This window comes from Mesoplodon densirostris, chromosome 4, assembly GCF_025265405.1.
Source record: "Mesoplodon densirostris isolate mMesDen1 chromosome 4, mMesDen1 primary haplotype, whole genome shotgun sequence".
NCBI lineage: Eukaryota > Metazoa > Chordata > Mammalia > Artiodactyla > Ziphiidae > Mesoplodon > Mesoplodon densirostris.
In genome coordinates, this window is record NC_082664.1 from 40259760 (window position 1) to 40283424 (window position 23665).

General features: G+C 35.4%; 1 protein-coding gene across 1 annotated transcript in view; it reads left to right on the plus strand.

The window, feature by feature from the left end:
- Positions 1-23665, plus strand: part of KCNH5 (potassium voltage-gated channel subfamily H member 5) — a 352691-nt gene that overhangs the window by 237427 nt on the left and 91599 nt on the right. Inside the window, exon 8 of the mRNA XM_060098063.1 lies at positions 2554-2753. Within this exon, the coding sequence (XP_059954046.1) occupies positions 2554-2753 (200 nt within the window). The remainder of the gene's footprint in view (positions 1-2553; positions 2754-23665) is intronic.

The window sequence follows — 23665 nt, forward strand, 5'->3', positions numbered from 1 at the left end:
TCTGGTTAATTGTATTGTGCCATTGTCAATTGCCTGGTTTTTATAAATTACTATAGTTCTGTAAGATGTCATAATTGAGAGAGCTACATGTGGGTACATGTGGGTATATGAACTTTCTACATAATTTTTTTAACATTTCAAGGTAAAAAATTATATATATAATTATGTATATGCTATATATGTATATATAATTATGTGTATGTTACATATATGTATATATACTTATATACATATAATTATATATATAATTGAATGTCTTACCTTAAATTGTGACCTTGATTAGTCCTACCCAGTGCAGGACGCCACATTCACATGAAAGTTGGAGGCAGAAAATATCCTTGTAATATACCAAACTTAATGGGATGTTGATTGTATTCTTCATTTATTAATGCTGAAAACGTTAAATACATTGGCGGGTTTTTTTTTTTTTTTTTTTTTTGTGGTACGCGGGCCTCTCACTGTTGTGGCCTCTCCCGTTGCAGAGCACAGGCTCCGGATGCGCAGGCTCAGCGGCCATGGCCCACAGGCCCAGCCGCTCCATGGCATGTGGGATCCTCCCGGACCGAGGCACGAACCCATGTCCCCTGCATTGGCAGGCGGACTCTCAACCACTGTGACACCAGGGAAGCCCACATTGGCAGTTTTATTCATATTTTAGTACTTAAGCTTTTCATATGACTAGAATGTGTGCATATTTAATGTACCCCCAAAGATGAAATGTGTGGTAATTTGTTAAGCTAAAAGGCAGTAGTAAGACACTTTGGCAAATATAGCATATTACAGGCATCTTAGGGAGCCAAATGAGTTGAACATGTCAAAATAATAGTTCTGTGATATTTACTGACAACTTAAAATAGCTGGAGACTATTCAAAAACATGATTGTAGCGTTATTTCATTAACCTCTAAAAAGCTCATTATTTTAAAAACATAAATCCTCTTTATGTCTCTTTTCAGGAAATGCAAAATTCTATTTGTTGCATGATTCTTCTACCATTAATTTGTTCACATTATTTCTGTGTTCGTCTTTCTTAATGCCAACAATGATGGAATAGAATGTTAAGTCTGTGATTACCTCTACTTTTTTGTTGTTTTTAAATATAAACAAAGATTTAAAGACCCAGATGGGAAATGTCAGCAGTATATTCTTCCTACTCAGTTCTATCTAACAAAATATCATCTATCTTAAAAATTGTTCTTCACAGGCATCAAAATCCCCAAATAATAGCCAAAAAACCTCAAAACAAAACAAAACAGGCAAAAAAAACTGAGTAAATGCTTGTAAAATCATAGCTTCCTATTGTGAATTTATAATTTGTTGTACTCAAAGAGCAACTGTTACCTAAAAAACAAATGATTTTCTGAAAATAGATTGAAGATCTTAAGTTCCTTCACTGGCTTGTTGTTATACTAATTCCATCAAGTGGGATTTGGTTGATGAAACTGTGAAATAAAAATCCATACTTTTGTTTAGACGAGTAATTTTTCAAATGCTTAGAGGAACAAGAATGGAAGTGATCACTGTCTGATATTCCATTTATTTGTGAAATGCTTATGGAATGAATGGGGTTACTAAACATTGTGTTTACTGAATTTTAAGGGGAATAAAATATTGCCCTCTTTTCAGAAGAGCTTACTGTTAAACAAAGGAGTAAAATCAAAGGGACAAGATAGGCTGGGAGTGGTGTGTGATTGAAGGTGTGTTGATCTGGGGCTGAACTCAATTGCTTTTAAAAGCGTTTTCAAGATCAGGTCAACATTAGTAACCTGACCAGATCTGGAGAGAGAAGAGTTGGTAAATTATGGGTTGAGGGAGGGAGTAGCAGTCAGGGGCATTAAAAACCCCTATTCCTTTCCTAGCCACTGTAGATGAATAACAATGGTTTGCAAATTGACTTTATTCTTAATTAAAATAATGAAATTAAAAAGCCTTATGATACTGGGTTACTGACATAAATTTAATAACTAGAATTTTCAGGCACTCCCAAAGTTTCATTTTAACTGTTAATTCCAACCCTATTTCTCTCTAGAATCTTCTAGAAATAGAACACTTTGATTTGTCTTCCCTCCCTATATTTCTGATGTTCTGTCAAAAATATTGATAAGCAGGGAAGTAATCCAAAATCTGGACGAAGCAAGCAGTGAGAAAGAGCATACATTTCTAAACTGGATCATCAACCTCTCGAAAATTTAAATTGATTGGGCTTCATTCAGGAGGACAGGGTTGGAGGATAACTTTAGTCATAAGGCTAAGAATGTCTTAGGCAAATCATAACCTTGGATCATCTAATTCTTCATGAAATCTATCAACCACTTTCATGTTTTACCACAATGACTAGAGTAGTGCTCACTCATAAAATCATGCTTATCATACTAAAGATAACACTTATTGAGTGAACACCAAATTCTGGGCACTGTGCTCAGGGGTTACCATGCATATGCCGAAAAGTTTATAAAGGCATCTCTGTCAAGTGATTCATTAATTTCACCAATATTCACATCATTTTTTTTCACTTGGGATAGTTGATTTATTTTCATCATTTCTTCTCTTTCAGCTCTTCTTTATGCAACTATTTTTGGAAATGTTACCACAATTTTCCAGCAAATGTATGCCAACACCAACCGGTACCATGAGATGCTGAATAATGTACGGGACTTTCTGAAACTCTATCAGGTCCCCAAAGGCCTTAGTGAACGAGTCATGGATTATATTGTCTCAACATGGTCTATGTCAAAAGGCATTGACACAGAAAAGGTATGGGTTATTATTATTGTTCTTGTTATTAATTTTCTATTTCAATAGGATCTTCAGATGCCCATAGCTTTCCCACTCACATATTACTTGTATAATTGCTTTATAAATGTTACTCTGTGTTTCATAAGTGACATATCAGTCAATCATATTATTTAGTGCTTGGAAGGTGGAAAATGTTCAACCATTAATCATCAATTAGTATTAGTCATCAAACTCAATTTAGGAATTGTGGTTCCTGAAAACAGCTAATTATTTCATTTCCTCAAAACATTCTCATTACCACTCAGGGTAATTTGTCACATTCCTCTAAAATGCTAACTGTGCTGCCATTTCTTTTGCTAGATTTTATTCTTGATTTCTCTTTTGACATTTTGCTCATTTAAAATTCAGAAAGAAACTTCCTTGCTTATAACTAAAAGATTATATGTCTTCTATTCTACCCTCTACTTAAATTTCTCTTCTCTCTATCACATGTTCTATAATGGAACTTATAGTTCTTTGTTTTCCCTTTTTCCCTATGCAAATCTATGAAACGGATATGACCCTTGCAATCCACCTGTCATATCTAATTTCTTGCTTGTCTTTTCATGGAACCTCTTTAAATTGTTCCCATCTAACTCATATTAGGGGCAAAGAAGAAACCAAAGTCCTCCTCATGATAAACAAAATCAAATAAATTCTCACTTCCTACACCCAGCTGATTCACATCCAATATAGGGAATGACAAGTAGGGCTTGCACATAAGACTTCTAGAGAAAACTGATTTTAAGATATTTCACTTTATAAGTATCAGTGAAGGCTTTATTTTTAGGTACTGATTTTTGACATATGATAATCAGATAGCACATAACCTTCCTTGCCATTTCCCACAAATTTTGTTTTTTTTTAATCATATGAGGTTGACTTGTAGTTTTTCTTTCAGACCTGCTCAACAAGCACTTTTCAATGTCAAAGTGAAAGAGCCAATGAACAAAGTAGATGTTTAGTTAGGGGAATTTCATGAAACAAGTAGGAAGTTGTAAGCCGGAGCAGGTGTTAGGAGCAGAGGATTGAGGGGAGATGAAAGGAACAGACTAAAGGGTAAGAGCTGAGGGAGGGAAGCCTTCAGAGAGAGTGCAAGTGAGATACTGGAGGCTAGCTATGTGGAAGAGTTATGAAAGAGGGTGAGATTTGCTCTTCTTTTGACATTTTACAAGATGCAGTTAAATGGCCCCTTAAAGTGGAATGTGTGGCCACAGAGGGGGAAAAGGACAAACTGCATACCTGTGGAATTTGATTAATGTGTACCTGAACTGATATAAGGTTAGTAGGGAGGGAATCCAAAGAAGGAACAGGATCTTCCTCAGGGGTGCACGTGAGTCAGTGTTTAAATCGCTAGAAGCAGGATGTTCTCTGAGGTCCACATTCAATGAAACTGAGCTCAAGATGCAACCATTTACCTTGTCAATCACTATCTCAGTCAGAAGATTTTCTTTCCAGAAAATTCAGTGGGGTCTCATGATAGTTGACAGATAACATCAGTAAACGGATGGAATAATAGCTCTTTACATTAGAAAAGTACCTGACCCAGAGCCTATGCCACAGATCTGGTACATGGCAGATTTTTTAGTTCCCTTCTCTAAGTTCCCAGATTCTAAGTTAGTTCGGGAATGGAGCCAATAGATTCTCACAACCTTCCCCTCTAGTACCTGCTCAACATGATGCAGTTACGGTGTAATATACTGGCATTGGGTGTTTACGGAAGTGCACCCACCATGTAGTTCTTATTAGTGACATTTTTTTTGGGTTGTTTGTTGTTCATCATTTGTTGTCACAGATATGTACTTCTGATTGGTAGAATACCCATGGACAAGGGAATAATAGGAAAAAAATGAAGAGGTTAATATTAAAGGTGAAATAAAATTTTAATTCACATAAAAAGATTTTTAAAGAAATAAGTAAAAATATTAAAATGGGGCTTCCCTGGTGGCGCAGTGGTCGAGAGTCCGCCTGCCAATGCAGGGGACGCGGGTTCGTGCCCCGGTCTGGGAGGATCCCACATGCCACGGAGCTGCTAGGCCCGTGAGCCATGGCCACTGAGCCTGTGCGTCCGGAGCCTGCACTCCGCAAGGGGAGAGGCCACAACAGTGAGAGGCCTGCGTAACGCAAAAAAAAAAAAAAAAAAAAATATTAAAATGAATTAACTTTTGGATAAGACAAAATCATGGATGTGCCTCCTAACTAATGGGAAATCTTTAGAGTAGTGTTTGACCAGTAGGAAGAGCAGATTTAAAGAACCGTGGCACATATGAAAGTCTTTGTATGTATTAATGCAATGGAGTACATAAAAAATTAAGTGATGAATAAATTTGGCTAGAATATGTAAAACCTCTCACACCAAAAGCTATGGAAACAAAAATGAGATAAAGCAACTGCAACAAATATCACAGGTGAAAGGTTAATTACCTTAATATGTAAAGTGATTTTACAGATCAATAAGATGAATTAGAATACATAGGGAAAAGGAGCTGAACGCATAGATAATTTATAGAAGACAAAAGTACAAATTACTAATAAACATACAAAAAGTCTTATTTTTACTTGTAATGAATAAATATTGAAAGAACAAGAGACTGTCAAATATAATGCCTAATCTTAGCAAAGGCTGTAGTGACTGACACTATCATATTATTCTGCTCTGTGTGTAACTTGGTAGAGTGCTGCTTGAAAACAGTTTTACCAAGATAATATCCTAAATTTAGGGATATCTAGACTTCAGTCCTTATGCCTCTTCCCTTTTCTGTCTAGAATCTCTCCTTCAGTGATATCATACAATCTCATGACTGTAATAATATATGCTAACACCACCCTAGTATACATACTCATCCTGGACCTACTCCCTGAACCACAGATTCTCCTATTCAACTGCCTACTCATATCCAATGAAGTTGTCCAGAACTGAACTCCTAATCATCTCCCATAAACCTGCTCTACTTACATTCTTCCTCAATGCAGTTAATGGAAACTCCACACATCAGTTGCTTAGAACAAAGCTTCCACATTGATACTTCCCCCAAATTCTATTGGCTCCACCTCCATTTCTCACCCCCTCCATTGTAATCAGCTGGTTCAATTCACCATCATGTCCTACCTGGGTTATTCTGTAGCCAAGTGATTGGTCTGTGCATCCACCCCATCCCTGTGTAGGTTATTCTCAGCACAGCAGCCAATGAGCTTATATGGCTTTCATAATAAAGCTTTCTATCTTCTGTCTCTCTCTTATCTCTCATCTCTATCTCTTTTTTATCTTATTTATCTCATCCATCCATCCATCTGTGTATCTAACTATTTTATATTCATCTTTACTTTTGATAATAAGAATGACATTGGGGGCTTCCCTGGTGGCGCAGTGGTTGAGAGTCCGCCTGCCGATGCAGGGGACACGGGTTCGTGCCCCGATCCCGGAAGATCCCACATGCCGCGGAGCGGCTGGGCCCGCGAGCCATGGCCGCGGAGCCTGTGTGTCCGGAGCCTGTGCTCCGCAACGGGAGAGGCCACAGCAGTGAGAGGCCCGCGTACAGCAAAAAAAAAAAAAAAAAAAAAAAAAAAAAAAAAAAAAAAAAAAGAATGACATTGGTTGAGCCTGTTAAAATACAAGGGTAGAAAAAAGAAAATGAAAGTTCGATGACAGTAATCACATAAATCCTGTAATTGTAGTCATAATCTTAGAAGTGTGGATTTACTTGAGGATAGCTTCAGTAAACAGCATCTGATTTTTAACAGTTATACCATATTTGATATTAGAGATCTCTATTAGACTTGCTGTTCTTCAATAAGTGAAATATTTGTCTTCCTATATGTTTCTTATCTTACATTTTGTTGATTGTTTCTTTCGAATATTTTATCAATGGTGGTTGTTATCAAATTTAACTTTGAGTATGTACTGAAAAAGATCGAAACATAATGTGTGAAATGAAATGTCTTTGTTCTAACGCTTCTCTTGTTAGTTCTGAAACAGCCATTTTTTTTCAGCTGCTGGTACAATAGAATTTAATGATGCATTTCAGCTAATTAGAGAAAACGTTCACCCCAATTACTGAGATTTCATTCTGTCGCCTCCACATACTTAGTTTTATAGATATTTTGAATTCAGCTTTAACCCACAAGCAAATTAATCACTGTGATTTAATTCAGTCTTAACTTGTCTTTTGTGAATAATGCTTTCTCTAATACAAATTGTGGCATTAAAATCACTACTGATGTGGAGATTGTAGCATTTTTATCATGAAAGTTTGCCTTAGGCAATTAAAAAATATAAAACAGTACCTAGATTAATTTGATTTGGTTGAAAGTATTTTATTGACTACTAATTACTATAGTTGCTTTAGATTCTTTTCAAATTTAATAACCAAAATCCATCCTCTGGGCTTTGCTACTTGCTAACATTCTGTGCAGTTAAAAGACAAGAGAAATGGGTGGAATGAGTGAGGATTTAAAAGGGAAAGAGCAGATTATGGGAAAAAAATAGAAAGGATGATAGTTAAAGCTCAAAAAATCTATCCTACAGTTTGAAATGATTTTACTGAGAAATAATTCAAATAAAGTAAATGGCTGGGGACTTTATTTTCAGCTTTAGGACTGTATGAAGAAATATATAACTTGTAGCATGTTGTGTAGGCCACGTATTTCTCATAATACTGGAATCATTTTCAGCTTGTTTTGTAGAATGAAGTTTAAAACCTTAATGTTTTTTATTTTCCACTGTCTAATATTGTTTTTTCTAGCATGTTCTTTGAAGAAACTCAGTAGAAAAAGCTCTTTGGTCTTCATTTCTTATTTCATGGGTTTTGTAATAACCATAAAGTTATCAGTAGGCAGATCCCATTATATGAAAAGTTCTGGCAGAATTATGCAAAACATTCAGGCAGAATTATGCCTTTAGAATGTAAAGAAATTGATTTTGAATATTTTAAAATCTTGGATTATTTTTAAACAAGATCTATAACAGAAGCACTTTACTTCTTCCAAATATAGTAGACAATATATATTTTTTTCTATGAATTAAAGTAACTTTCTTTTAATCAGTTTACTTTTATACAAACATATTTTTTAATTTAAGAAAGCCTGTCTAAATATTTCTTTGTATTCCTAAATGTGAAAAATGGGGATACATTCTTATATATTCATGGTCTCATTATCTTGGTTCAATATTTAAATTATTTAAATGCTTCAAGAAGTTTTTATAGCAATGTACAGCTGAACCCAAGAGTGAAAGCACTAGCCTTCCAAGAAGTGCTCCCCCCAGTTAAATATGCCATGTAAGTATACACATGTGAAGATAGTAAAACAAAACTGAATTGGTCTTAAGATGCATTAATAGGACTTTTGTCTCTGGATCAAGAGAGGTACCAAGCATCCCAATACAGTCCATGTTATTCAGATCATAGACAAAATATTATGTTCAGCTATCAGCTGGATATTTTAAAAGAAATATTATCAAATGGCAGCACAATTACTAGAAGATAATCATGATGACATAAAGTTCTGGGAATCTTGTTATAAGATGAATAGTTAAAGGAAATATGAAGATTTTGTTTGGCTAATTGAAAACTTTGGGGAGAGGTATGACAGGTGACCTGAACTATTTGAAGTATTTAAAGATGCAGTGATCTATCTGCTTCAGGAGGAAATTAAGTCCCTGCGGGTAAAGGATACAGACAGAACATCGTCCAAAATGAACTTGCAGGTCCTGACACTGAAATTACATGACAGCTGTATCTGAATGATTTAGAGTACTATTACATATCATAACCTTTTTACAATAAGAAACATATTCAAGAGATCCTGTATTAAAAATTATAGAATAAAATTCAGTAATGGTTCAATAATTATTTCCCAACAATTTTTTATTAGTACATCTAAGTACTGTAGTTTTACACATGAAACTAATTGGTTTTTCCAAGGTAGCAGAACAAATACCATCTTAAAAAAATTATGAGGACTCAGTATCCCGTTGGGGCTAAGCCAGCCCAGGCCCATTGGACAATTGGCATGTTTTTCCTGTGGTCTTTAAATAAACTGCTTGTTGGGCAAGAGAGACTATGGCTAGTTTATTATTATAGGAAACTATATTTTAGCCTGTTTTGTGAACGCACTATGACCCAAATATCTGAAAACTGTGACTTTTATATCTATACCTATACATGGCAAGGGAATTTAACTATTGTCATGTCCACATGTGCTTCTCAGTTGTTACCTAGTGAAAAATTACAGGGTAAGCATTCAGACTTATTATTGACATTTCTCTTTTCTAGCTGACCTGCAGGCATTACCTGAAAAGGTAGACTTTATCTGAAACCTCAATTATATTTTTCCTTTCATGGATCAGAAGTTAAATAAAATAACACTCAAGGGTTTGTTAGAAACATTATAAGTAGATAGGAACTTTAATATTTTCTGTGATAGAAATTTGAAACATCAAATTATATTTGGTGTGTCATGGCTTTTGGCATGGTTTAAGAGTACTCCAATGCCAGCTTTATATTATTGTTAGCTAATAAAATTACTAGTAAACTTTTTGTGTGTCGGGTAGTAGGCAGTATTATTTTTCTCTAGTAAGGATAGGGAGACACTGTATAACTTAGGTTAAAACCTGAGTGGCTCAAACCTTTCTCTAGGAACAGTATTAAGTGCATTATTTTTATGTACCATGTTGAAATTACTTTAGTGCATTAGAATGGACTAGTTTGTATTTCATTTTCTCACCACTCTGTCACTAGCCTCTGAGGAAGGGACTACAGAGTCATTTGATAGCTATAGTCCAGGAATGAGAAAGAGTTGTCCATGTAGGGCCATGGATGACTTGCTCAATAGCCCAGCTTTATCTTGACCATGAGGATTAGTTTCCATGCTCTGTGTTCACATCTACAATGGAGATACCACAACCCACCTTACTTAGTTGTCTAGAGGATGAAAAGTGCCCACATAGTGCCTGCATAAGATAAGCAATAATAAGTGTAATCAAATAATTTAGTTTATTGAGGTTACAATCGATTTCCTCCTTTACTAATCATAAATTATAAAAAGTAGGTCATGCCTGGTGTCATTTTCACCTTAGTCTTTGCTTGGTGTTCAGTGCATACTGTTGTCTTTATTTTTTTTATTTAAAAAATTTTTTTAATTAAAAAAAATTTTTAATTAAAAAGTTTTTAACTTTTGTCTTTAAATATAGATGAAAATAGAACCTCAGTTGGGGGGTAGTTTGGATGAATAAAATATTTCTATATATATACATATACACTGAACACAAATAAAGAAATATATTTTGGGTTTTGGTGAAAAAATTAAATCATGAATGAATCTACATGTTGCAGATGGTGTTATAGTATGAGTAGGTGTTTGTGACCAACCTATTATTTTGTACTAAGCTGCCTTGATTGATCCATTTTTAAACTCTAACTTTACTACAGTAAATCTATAGAAATGGCTATTGAAATAACTATTTTTGAATGAGATCATAATGCTTCCTTCAAATTTTGCAGTTTGCTAGATAAAGGTAGGATTATACAGGTGGTTGGATTTCATAAAATAAACTTAAAAAAAAGATGTTTCCACTACTGTGATTTCTGTTGTTGTTGATATTATTTGACTGTATTTGTTATTTTTAATTTTTATTCTAGAGCCTTATGGCTTTCTACTCTCCATCCACTTTCCCATCTCTTTCCTAGTGTTTATGGTAATGACTAAAAGATGCCAATTTTTGGCTCAGGCTGATTGTTTTTTATTTTATCGTCATTTATATTCTATGAAGTACTAAAAGCTACTTTTAGCTCCTTTACTAGTAGTGCTAAATAACCAATGGTCATCCCTGTCTGGCATAGCAGAAGACAATGAGAAGGTGGAGCAAATAGAGTAAATACATTAAAAGAAACTAAATAATTTTTATGTAAGAAAGAAATTCCTCTAGTTGTTCATTGCCAATTGCCTGAGTTGCTGCTTCAAGCCCTCCGACTGGGCACGGTCCTGGAGTCAAAGAGAGAGATACATTGCTATGCAATCTAGCAACTTTCTCTAAAGTTTGCTTCTTATGAGTCTTGATCTGTCTTGAGACCTTTAGACATTCTCTTCTTTTCTTATATTAACATTCTTCCTCATTTCTTTATATCTCAAACTTTCTTGTGGAAGTCTTCATTTCCCTAATTTCTGCTGCAGTATCTCTAAGACATAGAAGATGTCAATTAAGGAAGGCTCTATACTATGGTAGAATTTATAAAAAGGAAAGTAGCCATCTTTTAAAATTTACATCCAAATCAAAGGGAAACATGGTTTTACATTTCAAGATAGATCACATGACAGGCTACAAAACAAGTCTCAGTAAATTTAAGAAAATTGAAATCATATCAAGCATTTTTTCTGACCATGATTCTATAAGACTAGAAATCAGCTACAAGAAAAAAATTGCAAAAAACCCACAAACACTTGTAGGCTGAACAGTATGCTACTAAGCAACCAGTGGATCATTGTAGAGTTCAAAGAACAAACAAAAAAATACCTGGAGTCAAATTAAAATGGAAACACAGCAATCTAAAATATATGGGATGCAGCAAAAGCTGTTCTAAAAGGGAAGTTTATACAAGCCTATCTCAGGAGACAAGAAAACTCTCGAATAAACAACCTAAACTTATATCTCAAAGGACAAGAAAAAGAAGAACAAACAAAACCCAAAGTTACTAGAAGGAAAGAAGTCATAAAGATGAGAGAAGAAGTAAATGAATAGAGCCTGAAAAAATATAGAAAGATAAATGAAAGTAAGAGCTGGTTCTTTGAAAAGATAAACAAAATTGATAAACCTTTAGCCAGACACATCAAGAAAAAAAAGCAAGAGAGCCTGAATCAATAAAATCAGAAATAAAAAGTAGTTACAATCAACAACACGGAAATACAAAGGATCATAAGAGATTACTATAAACAGTTATATGCCAATAAAATGGACAACTTAGAGGAAATGGATAATATCCTAGAAATATAAATCTCCCAAGACTGAACAAGGAAGAAATAGCAAATATGAACAAATTACCAGTAATGAAATTGTGTCAGGAATAAAAATAAAAACTTCCCAACAAATGAAAGTCAAATCAAAACAACAATGAGATATCACCTCACACCCATCAGAATGACTATCATCAAAAAGACCAGAAATAACAAATGTTAGTGAGGCTGTAGAGAAAAGGGAACCCTTGGACACTGTTGGTGGGAATGTAAATTGGTACAGACACTATGGAAAATAGTTTGGAGGTTCCTCAATAACCAAAACATAGAACTACCATATGATCTAGCAATTCCACTCTTGGGTACATATCCAAAGAAAACAAAAAGCATTAATTTGTAAAGATACATGCACCCCAGTGTTTATAGCAGCATTACTTAAAATAGCCAAGATATGGAAGTAATCTAAGTGTCCATCAACAGGTGAATGGATAAAGATGATATGCCACACACACACACACACACACACACACACACAGGAATACTACTCAGCCATTAAAAAGAATGAAACTTTGCCTTTTGAAACAATGGAGGACCTGGAGGATATAACACTTAGTGAAATAAGTCAGAGAGACAAGTACTGTATGTTATCACTTTATATGTGTAATCTAAAAAATGAATGAATATAACAAAAAAGAAACAGACTCAGATATAGAGAGGAAACTAGTTGTTACCAGTGGGAAGAGGGAAGGTGGAGGGGGAAGATAGGGGTAGGGGATTAAGAGGTACAAACTACTATGTATAATAACTTTAAATAGAGTATAATCTATAAAAATTTTGAATCACTATGTTGTACACTTGAAACTAATATAATGTTGTAAATCAATTATACTTTGAAACCGTGGTTTCACAAGGGGAAAAAAAAGGGAAACATGGTTTTATAGGATATTGTAGTAATTGCTATGGAGTGGTAAATAAAAGTATACATAGTCCCTGCTCTTGTGTTGCTCTGAGTTTAATGTAAGAGGAAAGACTTAAACAACCAGAGTTAAATGTATGATTCCAAATGGTGATGATGCTTGAAATATAATACAGGCAGCTATGGAAGATTTAAAAATAATAGAAGAGGTAGTGGATCTAGTTAAGGTTGGAGGATGTAGGTTTAAGACGGCAATGGAGAAAGCAAAAAATTTGAACAGAAAAGCTTGTTAGAAAATGAAACTTCACATATTTTATAACAGAACTCAAATTACCTATATGCTAATCCTCAAGTAACTGGTCTGAAGATGGAAAACAAAAGGAAGGAGAAAAAGCAAAGGTCTAGTTAGTTCATTAGCTACTTAAATCATTAATTAACTATACATAGACTCTACATTCTATGTGCTATGGAATAATTTGAGCTGAGTATTCATATTGGCTGAAAATCTTACTCTAAAACCAATAACAACACATACGGGGGCATATGGACGCCACTGGTTCCCCAATCCTGATTAAGCTAATCAGCACATATTTGTTTAGAAATGGGTCTGCTGCCTTTGTGGACAAGTATCAGAGAATACATTCATGACAAGAGCATACTTTACACATTCTGTTTTCATCGTTTCTACCAAGGGTGAATAAAATGTTAGAAAAAAATATTTTTCTAACGATTTTCCCCCTAAAATGTTTTTTTTAATAGAGATACATGACTTATATAAAATAAGAAGTTAGAGCTAGGCAAAGAAGAAACTATGATACATCACCCATAATCCCACCACTCACAGGAATGTAGCTTGCCACAAACATACAGTACCACTATAAGAAATTACAGAATGAATATATCAATAGTGGTCCTACCATCAAACTTATTACTTATATAGGACACCTTTTACAAGAAAAAGGCCTGATTCTGTAATCAAAATTTGGTGGAGTACTAGAGTTAATATTCTTGATAATAAATTTATCTTTAATTGGTTTTAAGAAAGTTCTTGTAATAAATCTCCCTACAAACTTACAGAGGAAGAGTTTCATTTCTGTGGCTTTTTGAGAGCTATTGTAAAATGTTCAAAGGTAAGAAAAACCAAAATATTCAAAAACAAAACAAAACAAACAAGCAAACAAAAAACCCTAAACAGTCTAATTTTTCCTTTTTGATCCTTAGTTTTAAAGTACATTATAGAAGACTCAGAAGAACTGAGAGAAAACCTCAAATCTTAATTCCGTGAACTTTACTTTCTCACTAATAAAACGTGAGACCTGATATCACTTAATCTTAATATACCTCTGTTCTCTATTGGCAATGATGCATAAGAATGTTAGTGTCAAAGCATGAGCTATTTCACAGAGGTAAATTTTCCAGTTGACTGAAACTTGTACTTTCCTGCACAATTATTTAAGAATCTTGAGAAAAGCCTTTCAAATGATATTACATGTTTTCCTTAAAGAAAATATTATATATTACATAAATTAGGAAAATATTTTCTTCACAAGGAGCGCTACACCTCCTCATGAATTTAGACATGTACTTGTTTAATACTTTAACTCCAAATCCGTAATAGAGAAAGGCAGTTTGGTTAATATAATTTTAAGGATAACCTCTTAAAATAGTATATCAAATATTTATTCTTATGTTTGTTCATATTTGTATTGACTTTCACACACAATTATGGACTTCTCATAAATTGAAAATCAATATAAAACAAGACAGTACAACAGACACGCCTAAACACTTCCACATATATATACAAGAAAGAATTAAATACAATAGAGGTGTCTAGCCACCTGGAGCGTCATTTTTACTGAATTTGGTCATATTGAGCTTTTGATTTTCTTGGCAGCTAAATTAAAAAGAGAAATGTTGTCTATTAAAGGAGGCAAACACATTTGCCTAAAGACTAATATATTTTCTTCTGGCATTGAATCCAAATAGGACTTTGTCATGCAAATCTTTTGTTTGCAAGCAATAGAGTATATTGATTAAGATCAGGGATCAGCAAACTTTTTGTGTAAAGGACCAGAAACTACATAGTCTAGACTTTGTGGGCCATGTGGTCTTTGTTTCAACTGCTTAACTTTGTCATTGTAGCATGAAAAGAGCCATAGATAACATGTAAATAATGAACACTGCTTGGTCCCAATGAAAGCTTATTTATAGTTGCATTAATTTGAATTGCATATACTTTTACATGTCATAAAATATTATTTTCCTTTTTTCCCACAATCATTTAAAAATGTAAAAAACATTCTTATCTTACTGGCCATACAAACACAAGTGGAAGTCCAGATTTGCCCCTCAGGTCCTAGTTTGCTGACCTCTGCTTAAGATTACTACATTTCTAGTCAGACTGTCAGATTTCTATCCTATTTAAAATTGCAGCATCTCTACCCTTAAAGTCCTTAGGTAACTTCCACAGTTTAATTTTCTTCACAGAACTTATCACCACTTGAAGTATTTTATATATATAGTTCATTTCTTTATTTGTTAAATGTGCCACTATTAGAATAAACATTTCATGCAGGCAAGGAGTTTTGCCTCTTTTGTTCATTGCTGAGTAATTTGCACTTAGAATAGTGATTGGTACATGTTAGATGATCAATAAATTTTTATTTTATCAATGGATATAATTCTGGGGTTCATAAGGACATATACATTTGGAAGCCATTAATATATAAAAGGCCTTGAAGACTTAGCTGTGATCACTCAAAATGACATTATAGCTAGGAAAGAGAAAAGAGTTTTGAGAAACTCCTACATTTACATGAAGTATATGAGAAAGGGCCTGAAAGGACATTGATCAGTGGTTGATGATATCAGATCAAAAGCAGAAATATTTTATTTTATGGAAGTCAAGAGAGAAAATGAACAACTATCTTGAAATCTTCTAAAATCTAAATAAAATGTGAAAAATTCTGCTTAGATTTTTCAACATAGAGCATATCTGTGGACTTGATAAAAGCAGATTTATTAGAGTAGTGGAGGCAGATGAAACATTGGAGTGAGGAGGAGTAATGTGTAGTAATTAAGAGCGTGATTTTGGCATAGGGATAATCAAATTGACATATGGTGATGGTGCAAGTTAACGAATCTAAAAATAGCCCCAAACATATGGAGAGACATTATATATGACAGAGATAGGCAAATATACATGAGTGGGAAAGGCAAGACCATTCAACAGACGTTATTGGGCTTAGGAAAAAAGTTCAATCTGACTTCTCCTTCCCACCATATCAATCAATTCTGGGCTTTAAGACAAATATGAAAAACCTGTGTCAATTTCATATGGAACCACAAAGGACCTCAAACAGCCAAAATAATCTTGAGAAAGAACAAAACTGGATACATAACACTTCCTGATTACAAAATACTTTACAAGTCTGCAGTAATTAAAATAGTATGGTGCAGACCTAGAGACAGACATATAGACCATGGAACAGAATAGAGAGTTCAGAATTAAATTTGCAAATAAATAGTCAACTGATCTTTGACAAGAGTGCCAATTCCTTTTATTTCTTCTTCTTCTCTGATTGCTGTGGCTAAAACTTCCAAAACTATGTTGAATAAGAGTGGTGAGAGTGGTCAACCTTGTCTTATTCCTGATCTTAGTGGAAAAGGTTTCAGTTTTTCACCATTGAGGATGATGTTGGCTGTGAGTTTGTCATATATGGCCTTTATTATGTTGAGGAAAGTTTCTTCTATGCGTACCTTCTGCAGGGCTTTTATCATAAATGTGTGTTGAATTTTGTCGAAAGCTTTCTCTGCATCTATTGAGATGATCATATTGTTTTTCTCCTTCAATTTGTTAATATGGTGTATCACCTTGATTGATTTGTGTATATTAAAGAAACCTTGCATTCCTGGAATAAACCCCACTTGATCATGGTGTGTGATCCTTTTAATGTGCTGTTGGATTCTCTGTTTGCTAGTATTTTTTTGAGGATGTTTGCATCTATGTTCATCAGTGATATTGACCTGTAGTTTTCTTTCTTTGTGACATCTTTATCTGGTTTTGGTATCAGGTTGATGGTGGCTTCATAGAATGACTTTGTGAGTGTTCCTACCTCTGCTATATTTTGGAAGAATTTGAGAAAGATAGGTGTTAGCTCTTCTCTAAATGTTTGATAGAATTCACCTTTGAAGCCATCTGGTCCTGGACTTTTGTTTGTTGGAAGATTTTCAATCTCAGTTTCAATTTCAGTGCTTGTGATTGGTCTGTTCATATTTTCTATTTCTTCCTGGTTCATTCTCAGCAGGTTGTGCATTTCTAAGAATTTGTCCATTCCTTTTAGGTTGTCCATTTTATTGGCATAGAGTAGTAATCTCTCATGATCCTTTGTATTTCTGCAGTGTCAGTTGTTACTTCTCCTTTTTCATTTCTAATTCTATTGATTTGAGTCTTCTCCCTTTTTTTCTTGATGAGTCTGGCTAATGGTTTATCAATTTTGTTTATCTTCTCAAAGAACCAGCTTTTAGTTTTATTGATCTTTGCTATCATTTCCTTCATTTCTTTTTCATTTATTTCTGATCTGATCTTTGAGATTTCTTTCCTTCTGCTAACTTTGGGGTTTTTTTGTTCTTCTGTCTCTAATTGCTTTGGGTACAAGGCTAGGTTGTTTATTTGAGATGTTTCCTGTTTCTAAATGTAGGATTTTATTGCTATAAACTTCCCTCTTAGAACTGCTTTTCTGCATCCCATACGTTTTGGGTCATCGCGTCCCATTGTCATTTGTTTCTAGGTATTTTTTGATTTCCTCTTTGATTTGTTCAGTGATCACTTCATTATTAAGTAGTGTACTGTTTAGCCTCCATGTGTTTGTATTTATTACATATCTTTTCCTGTAATTGATATCTAGTCTCATAGTGTGTGGTCAGAAAAGGTACTTGATACGATTTCAATTTTCTTAAATTTACCAAGGCTTGATTTGTGACCCAAGATATGATCTATCCTAGAGAATGTTCCATGAGCACTTGAGAAAAATGTGTATTCTGTTGTTTTTGGATGGAATGTCCTATAAATATCAATTAAGTCCATCTTGTTTAATGTATCATTTAAAGCTTGTGTTTCCTTATTTGTTTTCATTTAGGATGATCTGTCCATTGGTGAACATGGGATGTTAAAGTCCCCTACTATGATTGTGTTACTGTCGATTTCCCCTTTTATAGCTGTTGGTATTTGCCTTATGTATTGAGGTGCACCTACGTTGGGTGCATAAATATTTACAATTGTTATATCTTCTTCTTGCATCGATCCCTTGATCATTATGTAGTGTCCTTCTTTGTCTTTTGTAATAGTCTTTATTTTAAAGTCTATTTTGTCTGATATGAGAATTGCTACTCCAACTTTCTTTTGATTTCCATTTGCATGGCATATCTTTTTCCATCCCCTCACTTTCAGTCTGTATGTGTCCCTAGGTCTGAAGTGGGTCTGTTGTAGACAGCATATATATGGGTCTTGCTTTTGTATCCATTCAGCCAGTCTGTGTCTTTTGGTGGGAGCATTTAGTCCATTTACATTTAAGGTAATTATCGATATGTATTTTCCTATTTGCATTTTCTCAATTGTTTTGGATTTGTTATTGTAGGTCTTTTCCTTCTCTTATGTTTCTTGCCTAGAGAAGTTCCTTTAGCATTTGTTGTAAAGCTGGTTTGGTGGTCCTGAACTCTCTCAGCTTTTGCTTGTCTGTGAAGTTTTTAATTTCTCCATCAAATCTGAATGAGGTCCTTGCTGGGTAGAGTAATCTTGTTTGTAGGTTTTTCTCCTTCATCACTTTAAATATGTCCTGTCACTCCCTTCTGGCTTGCAAACTTTCTGCTAAAAGATCAGCTGTTAACCTTATGGGGATTCCCTTGTGTGTTATCTGTTGTTTCTCCCTTGCTGCTTTTAATATGTTTTCTTTGTGTTTAATTTTTGTTAGTTCGATTAATATGTGTCTTGGCGAGTTTCTCCTTAGATTTATCCTGTATGGGACTCTGTGCTTCCTGGACTTGATTAACTATTTCCTTTCCCATATTAGGGAAGCTTTCAAGTATAATCTCTTCAAGTATTTTCTCAGTCCCTTTCTTTTTCTCGTCTTCTTCTGGGACCCCTATAATTCGAATGTTGGTGCATTTAATGTTGTCCCAGAGGTCTCTGAGACTGTCCTCAGTTCTTTTCATTCTTTTTAATTTATTCTGCTCCCTGGCAGTTATTTCCACTATTTTATCTTCCAGGTCACTTATCCGTTCTTCTGCCTCAGTTATTCTGCTATTGATCCCTTCTAGAGTATTTTTAATTTCATTTATTGTGTTGTTCCTCATTGCTTGTTTCCTTTTTAGTTCTTCTAGGTCCTTGTTAAATGCTTCTTGCATTTTCTCTATTCTATTTCCAAGATTTTGGATCATCTTTACTATCATTATTCTGAATTCTTTTTCAGGTAGACTGCCTATTTCCTCTTCATTTGTTAGGTCTGGTGGGTTTTTGTCTTGCTCCTTCATCTGCTCTGTGTTTTTCTGTCTTCTCATTTTTCTTATCTTACTGTGTTTGGGGTCTCCTTTTTGCAGGCTGCATGTTCATAGTTCCCCTTGTTTTTGGTGTCTGTCCCCAGTGGCTAAGGTTGGTTCAGTGGGTTGTGTAGGCTTCCTGGTAGAGGGGACTAGTGCCTGTGTTCTGGTGGATGAGGCTGGATCCTGTCTTTCTGGTGGGCAGGTCCACATCTGGTGGTGTGTTTTGGGGTATCTGTGGCCTTATTATGATTTTAGGCAGGCTCTCTGCTAATGGGTGGGGTTGTTTTCCTCTCTTGCTAGTTGTTTGGCATAGGGTGTCCAGTACTGTAGCTTGCTGGTCGTTGAGTGGAGCTGGGTCTTGGTGTTGAGATGGAGATCTCTGGGAGAATTTCGCCATTTGATATTACATGGAGCTTGGAGGTCTCTCGTGGACCAGTTTCCTGCATTTGGCTCTCCCACCTCAGAGGCAGAGCACTGACTCCTGGCTGGAGTACCAAGAGCCTTTCACTTTTTACTTTTGAGTCACTCAGGTCTTTGGGCTTTCCCAGAATGTTACTCATATTTTGTTGATAAAATAGTGCAGTAGTAGTTGTTGTTGTTATTAAGCTATCTTAACCAGTAGACTAGAAACTTCTGAAGGCAGTGGCTGTATATATATTTTTGTCTATATCTGAAAGACAAAACCTGTTTCTGGCATTCATAGGTGACCATCAGTCCATGAGCAAACGAAATAAGAAACAATGATAGAACTGTTTTAGAGTGCTTTTGAAACTGGTGTAACTCTGTTTGGGACTTGAACCCACAAGCTGGGACAATGTGATAGATAAGAAGTGGATTTATTTAGAGGGAACCACACTCCACTGACAGAGTGTGGGCCATCTCAGAAGGCCAGAGTGGCACCAGGGTAAGGGGTTGTCAGTTTTTATAGGGGTGGGTAATTTCATAGGCTGATGAGTGGGAGGAGTAGTCCAGCTATTTGGGGAAGGGGCGGGGGTTTCCAGGAATTGGGCCACCGCCCACTCTCTGACCTTTATGGTTGGCTTTGGAACTGTCTGGCCCATGTGGGTGTGTCATTTAACTTGCTGATGTGTTACAGTGAGCATATACTGAGGCTCAAGGTCTAGTCCATCTTGGACCTATTTGGTTTTAATCAGTTTATGTCATTGGGCTATGTCATTATTTTAAAGGTTGTTCCCTGCCCCTTCACTCCTGTTTTGCTTTGAAAACCTCTGTGGATGTAGTCAGGAAAGCAGTTATACTGCTTTCTTCGTGTATTAGATTAGTTAACACAATTTGCAAAGCTAATATCATTAAAGGATTCATTAACTGGAAAAAAAATAATTGCATAAAGATTGTGTTCAGGTATAAAGCATCACCAAGGACCAAACAAACTCTTTGTCTAAATGAGATTTTCAGTACAGTTTTGAAATATCTGGGCATTTAAGAAGATGAAACTGGAATATTTTATAGAGAGCTGTGTTATAAATTGCAAAATTACAGCTTGGTTTCCCAAAGCAAAGGATTTTTTTGCTAAAGCCTTTGGCTTTGTGTTAGAGGCTAATGCCTCAGGTCAGAGGTTTGGCATTTGGTGTACCCTGGGGCAGAAGAACAAACTGTAGTTGTCTCTGATGAGATTAAACTAATCTTCCAGCCAAGGTGGCACATGTAAATCCAGAGCATACAGACAGTTCTCCTACTGAGGGGCATTCTCAAGTATTTTTAGCTTTATGAAAAGTAACACAATAAAAGTGTATTAATGGCACCGAATGCAATGCTCTGTTATTAGTTGATGTTCTAGTAGCTCTGGTTGTTTGAAGGAATATTTGCCCTTCCAGAAAAGGGAGGGAGAACCTTTTAGTTTTTGTCAATACAAAACTCTTAGCTTTATTTAAAAAAAAACTTTTTATTTTGAGATAATTGTAAATCACATGCAGTTGTTAGAAACAACATAGAGAGATTCTACCTTTCACTCAGTTTCCCTCATAACCAGGAAGATGACATTGATATGAATCATCAACCTTATTCAAATTTCGCCAGTTTATACACACTAATTTCTGTGTGTGTGTGTGTGGTTCTACAACCAGCAATTTTATCACAAGCGTAGGTTCATGCAACCACCACCACTGTCAAGGTACAGGGCAGTTCTATCACAGGGTCCCTCGTGCTGTCCTTTCACTGCCACAGCCTCCTCCGTCACCCACACCTTCCTAAATCCTGGCAACTGCTAATCTATTCTCCAGCTCTTTAACATTGTCATTTCAAGAATGCTGTATAAATAGAATCATGTAAACTTGTGACATTAGCTTTTTTCGTTGTGTGTGTAACTCCCTTGAGATACATCCAAATTATTGTGTGTATCACTAGTTTGTTCCTTTTCATTACTAAATGGTATGCCATGACATAGATGTACCACAGTTTGTTCAACTATTCACCCACTGAAGAAAATGTGTGTTGTTTCCATTTGGGGCTGTTACAAATAGAACTACTATAAACGTTCGTGGACAAGTTTTTGTGTGGATATTAATTTTCCTTTCTTTGGGATAAATGCCCAAGAGTGTAATTGCTGGGTCATATGTTAAGCACATGTTAGTTTTGTATGAAACTACCAGAGTAGATATACAATTCTGTATACCCACCAGCAATATATGAACAATCTATTTTCTCTGCATCCTCGCATCATTTGAGGTTATCACTATTTTTTATTTTAGGTGGGCAGTAATATCACATTGTAGGTTTAATTTGTATTTCCCTAATGGCTAATAATGGTGAACATATTTTCATGTGCTTATTTTTCATCTGTATGTTCTCTTCAGTAAAACATCCTTTCATGTCTTTTGCCTGTTTACTAAGTGGATGTTTTTTTAAAATGTTGAGTTTTGGTACTTCTAATATATTTTAGATATTTGTCCCTTGTTGGATATATGATTTGCAAGTATTTTTTTTCCAGTTTGTTGTTTGTCTTTTCATTCTTTTCACGTTTTATAGTCTTACATTTTATATTTAAGTCCATGATGCATTTTGAGTTAATTTTTGTGTAAGATGTAAGATTTAGGTTGAAGTTTGGCCTTTTTTTGCCACTGTATGTCCAATTTTTCCAGCACCATTTGTTGAAAAGAGTGTCTTTGCCAATATCATTCTGTTTTCATTGCTACAGCTATATAATATACCATAACATTGGATAGAGTGATTCCTACTACCTTGTTCCTTTTTCAATGCTCTGAGCTATTCTAGATCTTACACCTTTCCATTTACATTTCAGAATAAGCTTGTCTATGTCTACCAAAAAACCTTGCTGGAATTTTTTTTTTTTTTTTTTTTTTTGCCGTACGCGGGCCTCTCACTGTTGTGGCCTCTCCCGTTGCGGAGCACAGGCTCCGGATGCGCAGGCTCAGCGGCCATGGCTTACGGGCCCAGCCGCTCCGCGGCATATGGGATCCTCCCAGACCGGGGCACGAACCCGTATCCCCTGCATCAGCAGGCGGACTCTCAACCACTGCACCACCAGGGAGGCCCCTTGCTGGAATTTTGATAGGAATTGCATTAAACTTATAGACAAATCTGGGGAGAATTGAACTATTTACTATGTTGGGTCTTCCAATTCATTAATTTGGTATATCTCTCCATTAATTTAGGTGTTCTTTGATTTCCTTCATCAGCATCTTGTAATTTTCAGAAAACAGATCCTGTCCCTGTTTTGTTAGATTTACTATTTTATTTTATAAATTATAAATGATATTATGTTTTAAGTTTTCATTTCCATATGTTCATCATTACATTTTAGTTTTTTGAATATTTCTTTAGCCTCTCATCTATTGCTTTTCCTCACAGTCAGCACATACCTCCAGCAAAATTTCTAACAATTTGTTGTCTTTGACCTGCCACGTGCAGAAACTAGGTCATGTTTGCAGGATGTGGGGCTCTGGTAGAGTTCCTTGAAGAATCAAGTGATGTCTGAGGGCATCTGTTACATGCAGATCTCACATGCGTGTGACGGTCTTTTCTCCTATTCATGGCCAGTTTTACTTCTCTTGTATTCATGGATATTTTCTGGATGATGAAAATTGCAACAAGTTTGATTACTGTCATGTCTGGTTTCTCAGCAATGAAGACATTGGTAGCAAATATCAATGTAAGTAATACATAAAACAAAATTCATTTAGATTTAATTTCCCCAAAGTCCCTTTAATAATGTCAACATAACATGCTATATCAAAAAGATGGTCATTTGGTTTCTAGTATATTGCAGAATATTAACGAGTTTTGAAGGAATTTCTTAAACTTAAAAAAACATATGGGGCTTCCCTGGTGGTGCAGTGGTTGAGAGTCCGCCTGCTGATGCAGGGGACATGGGTTCGTGCCCCGGTCCGGGAAGATCCCACATGCCGCGGAACGGCTAGGCCCATGAGCCATGGCTGCTGAGCCTGCGCGTCCGGAGCCTGTGCTCCGCAACGGGAGAGGCCACAACAGTGAGAGGCCCGCGTACCGCAAA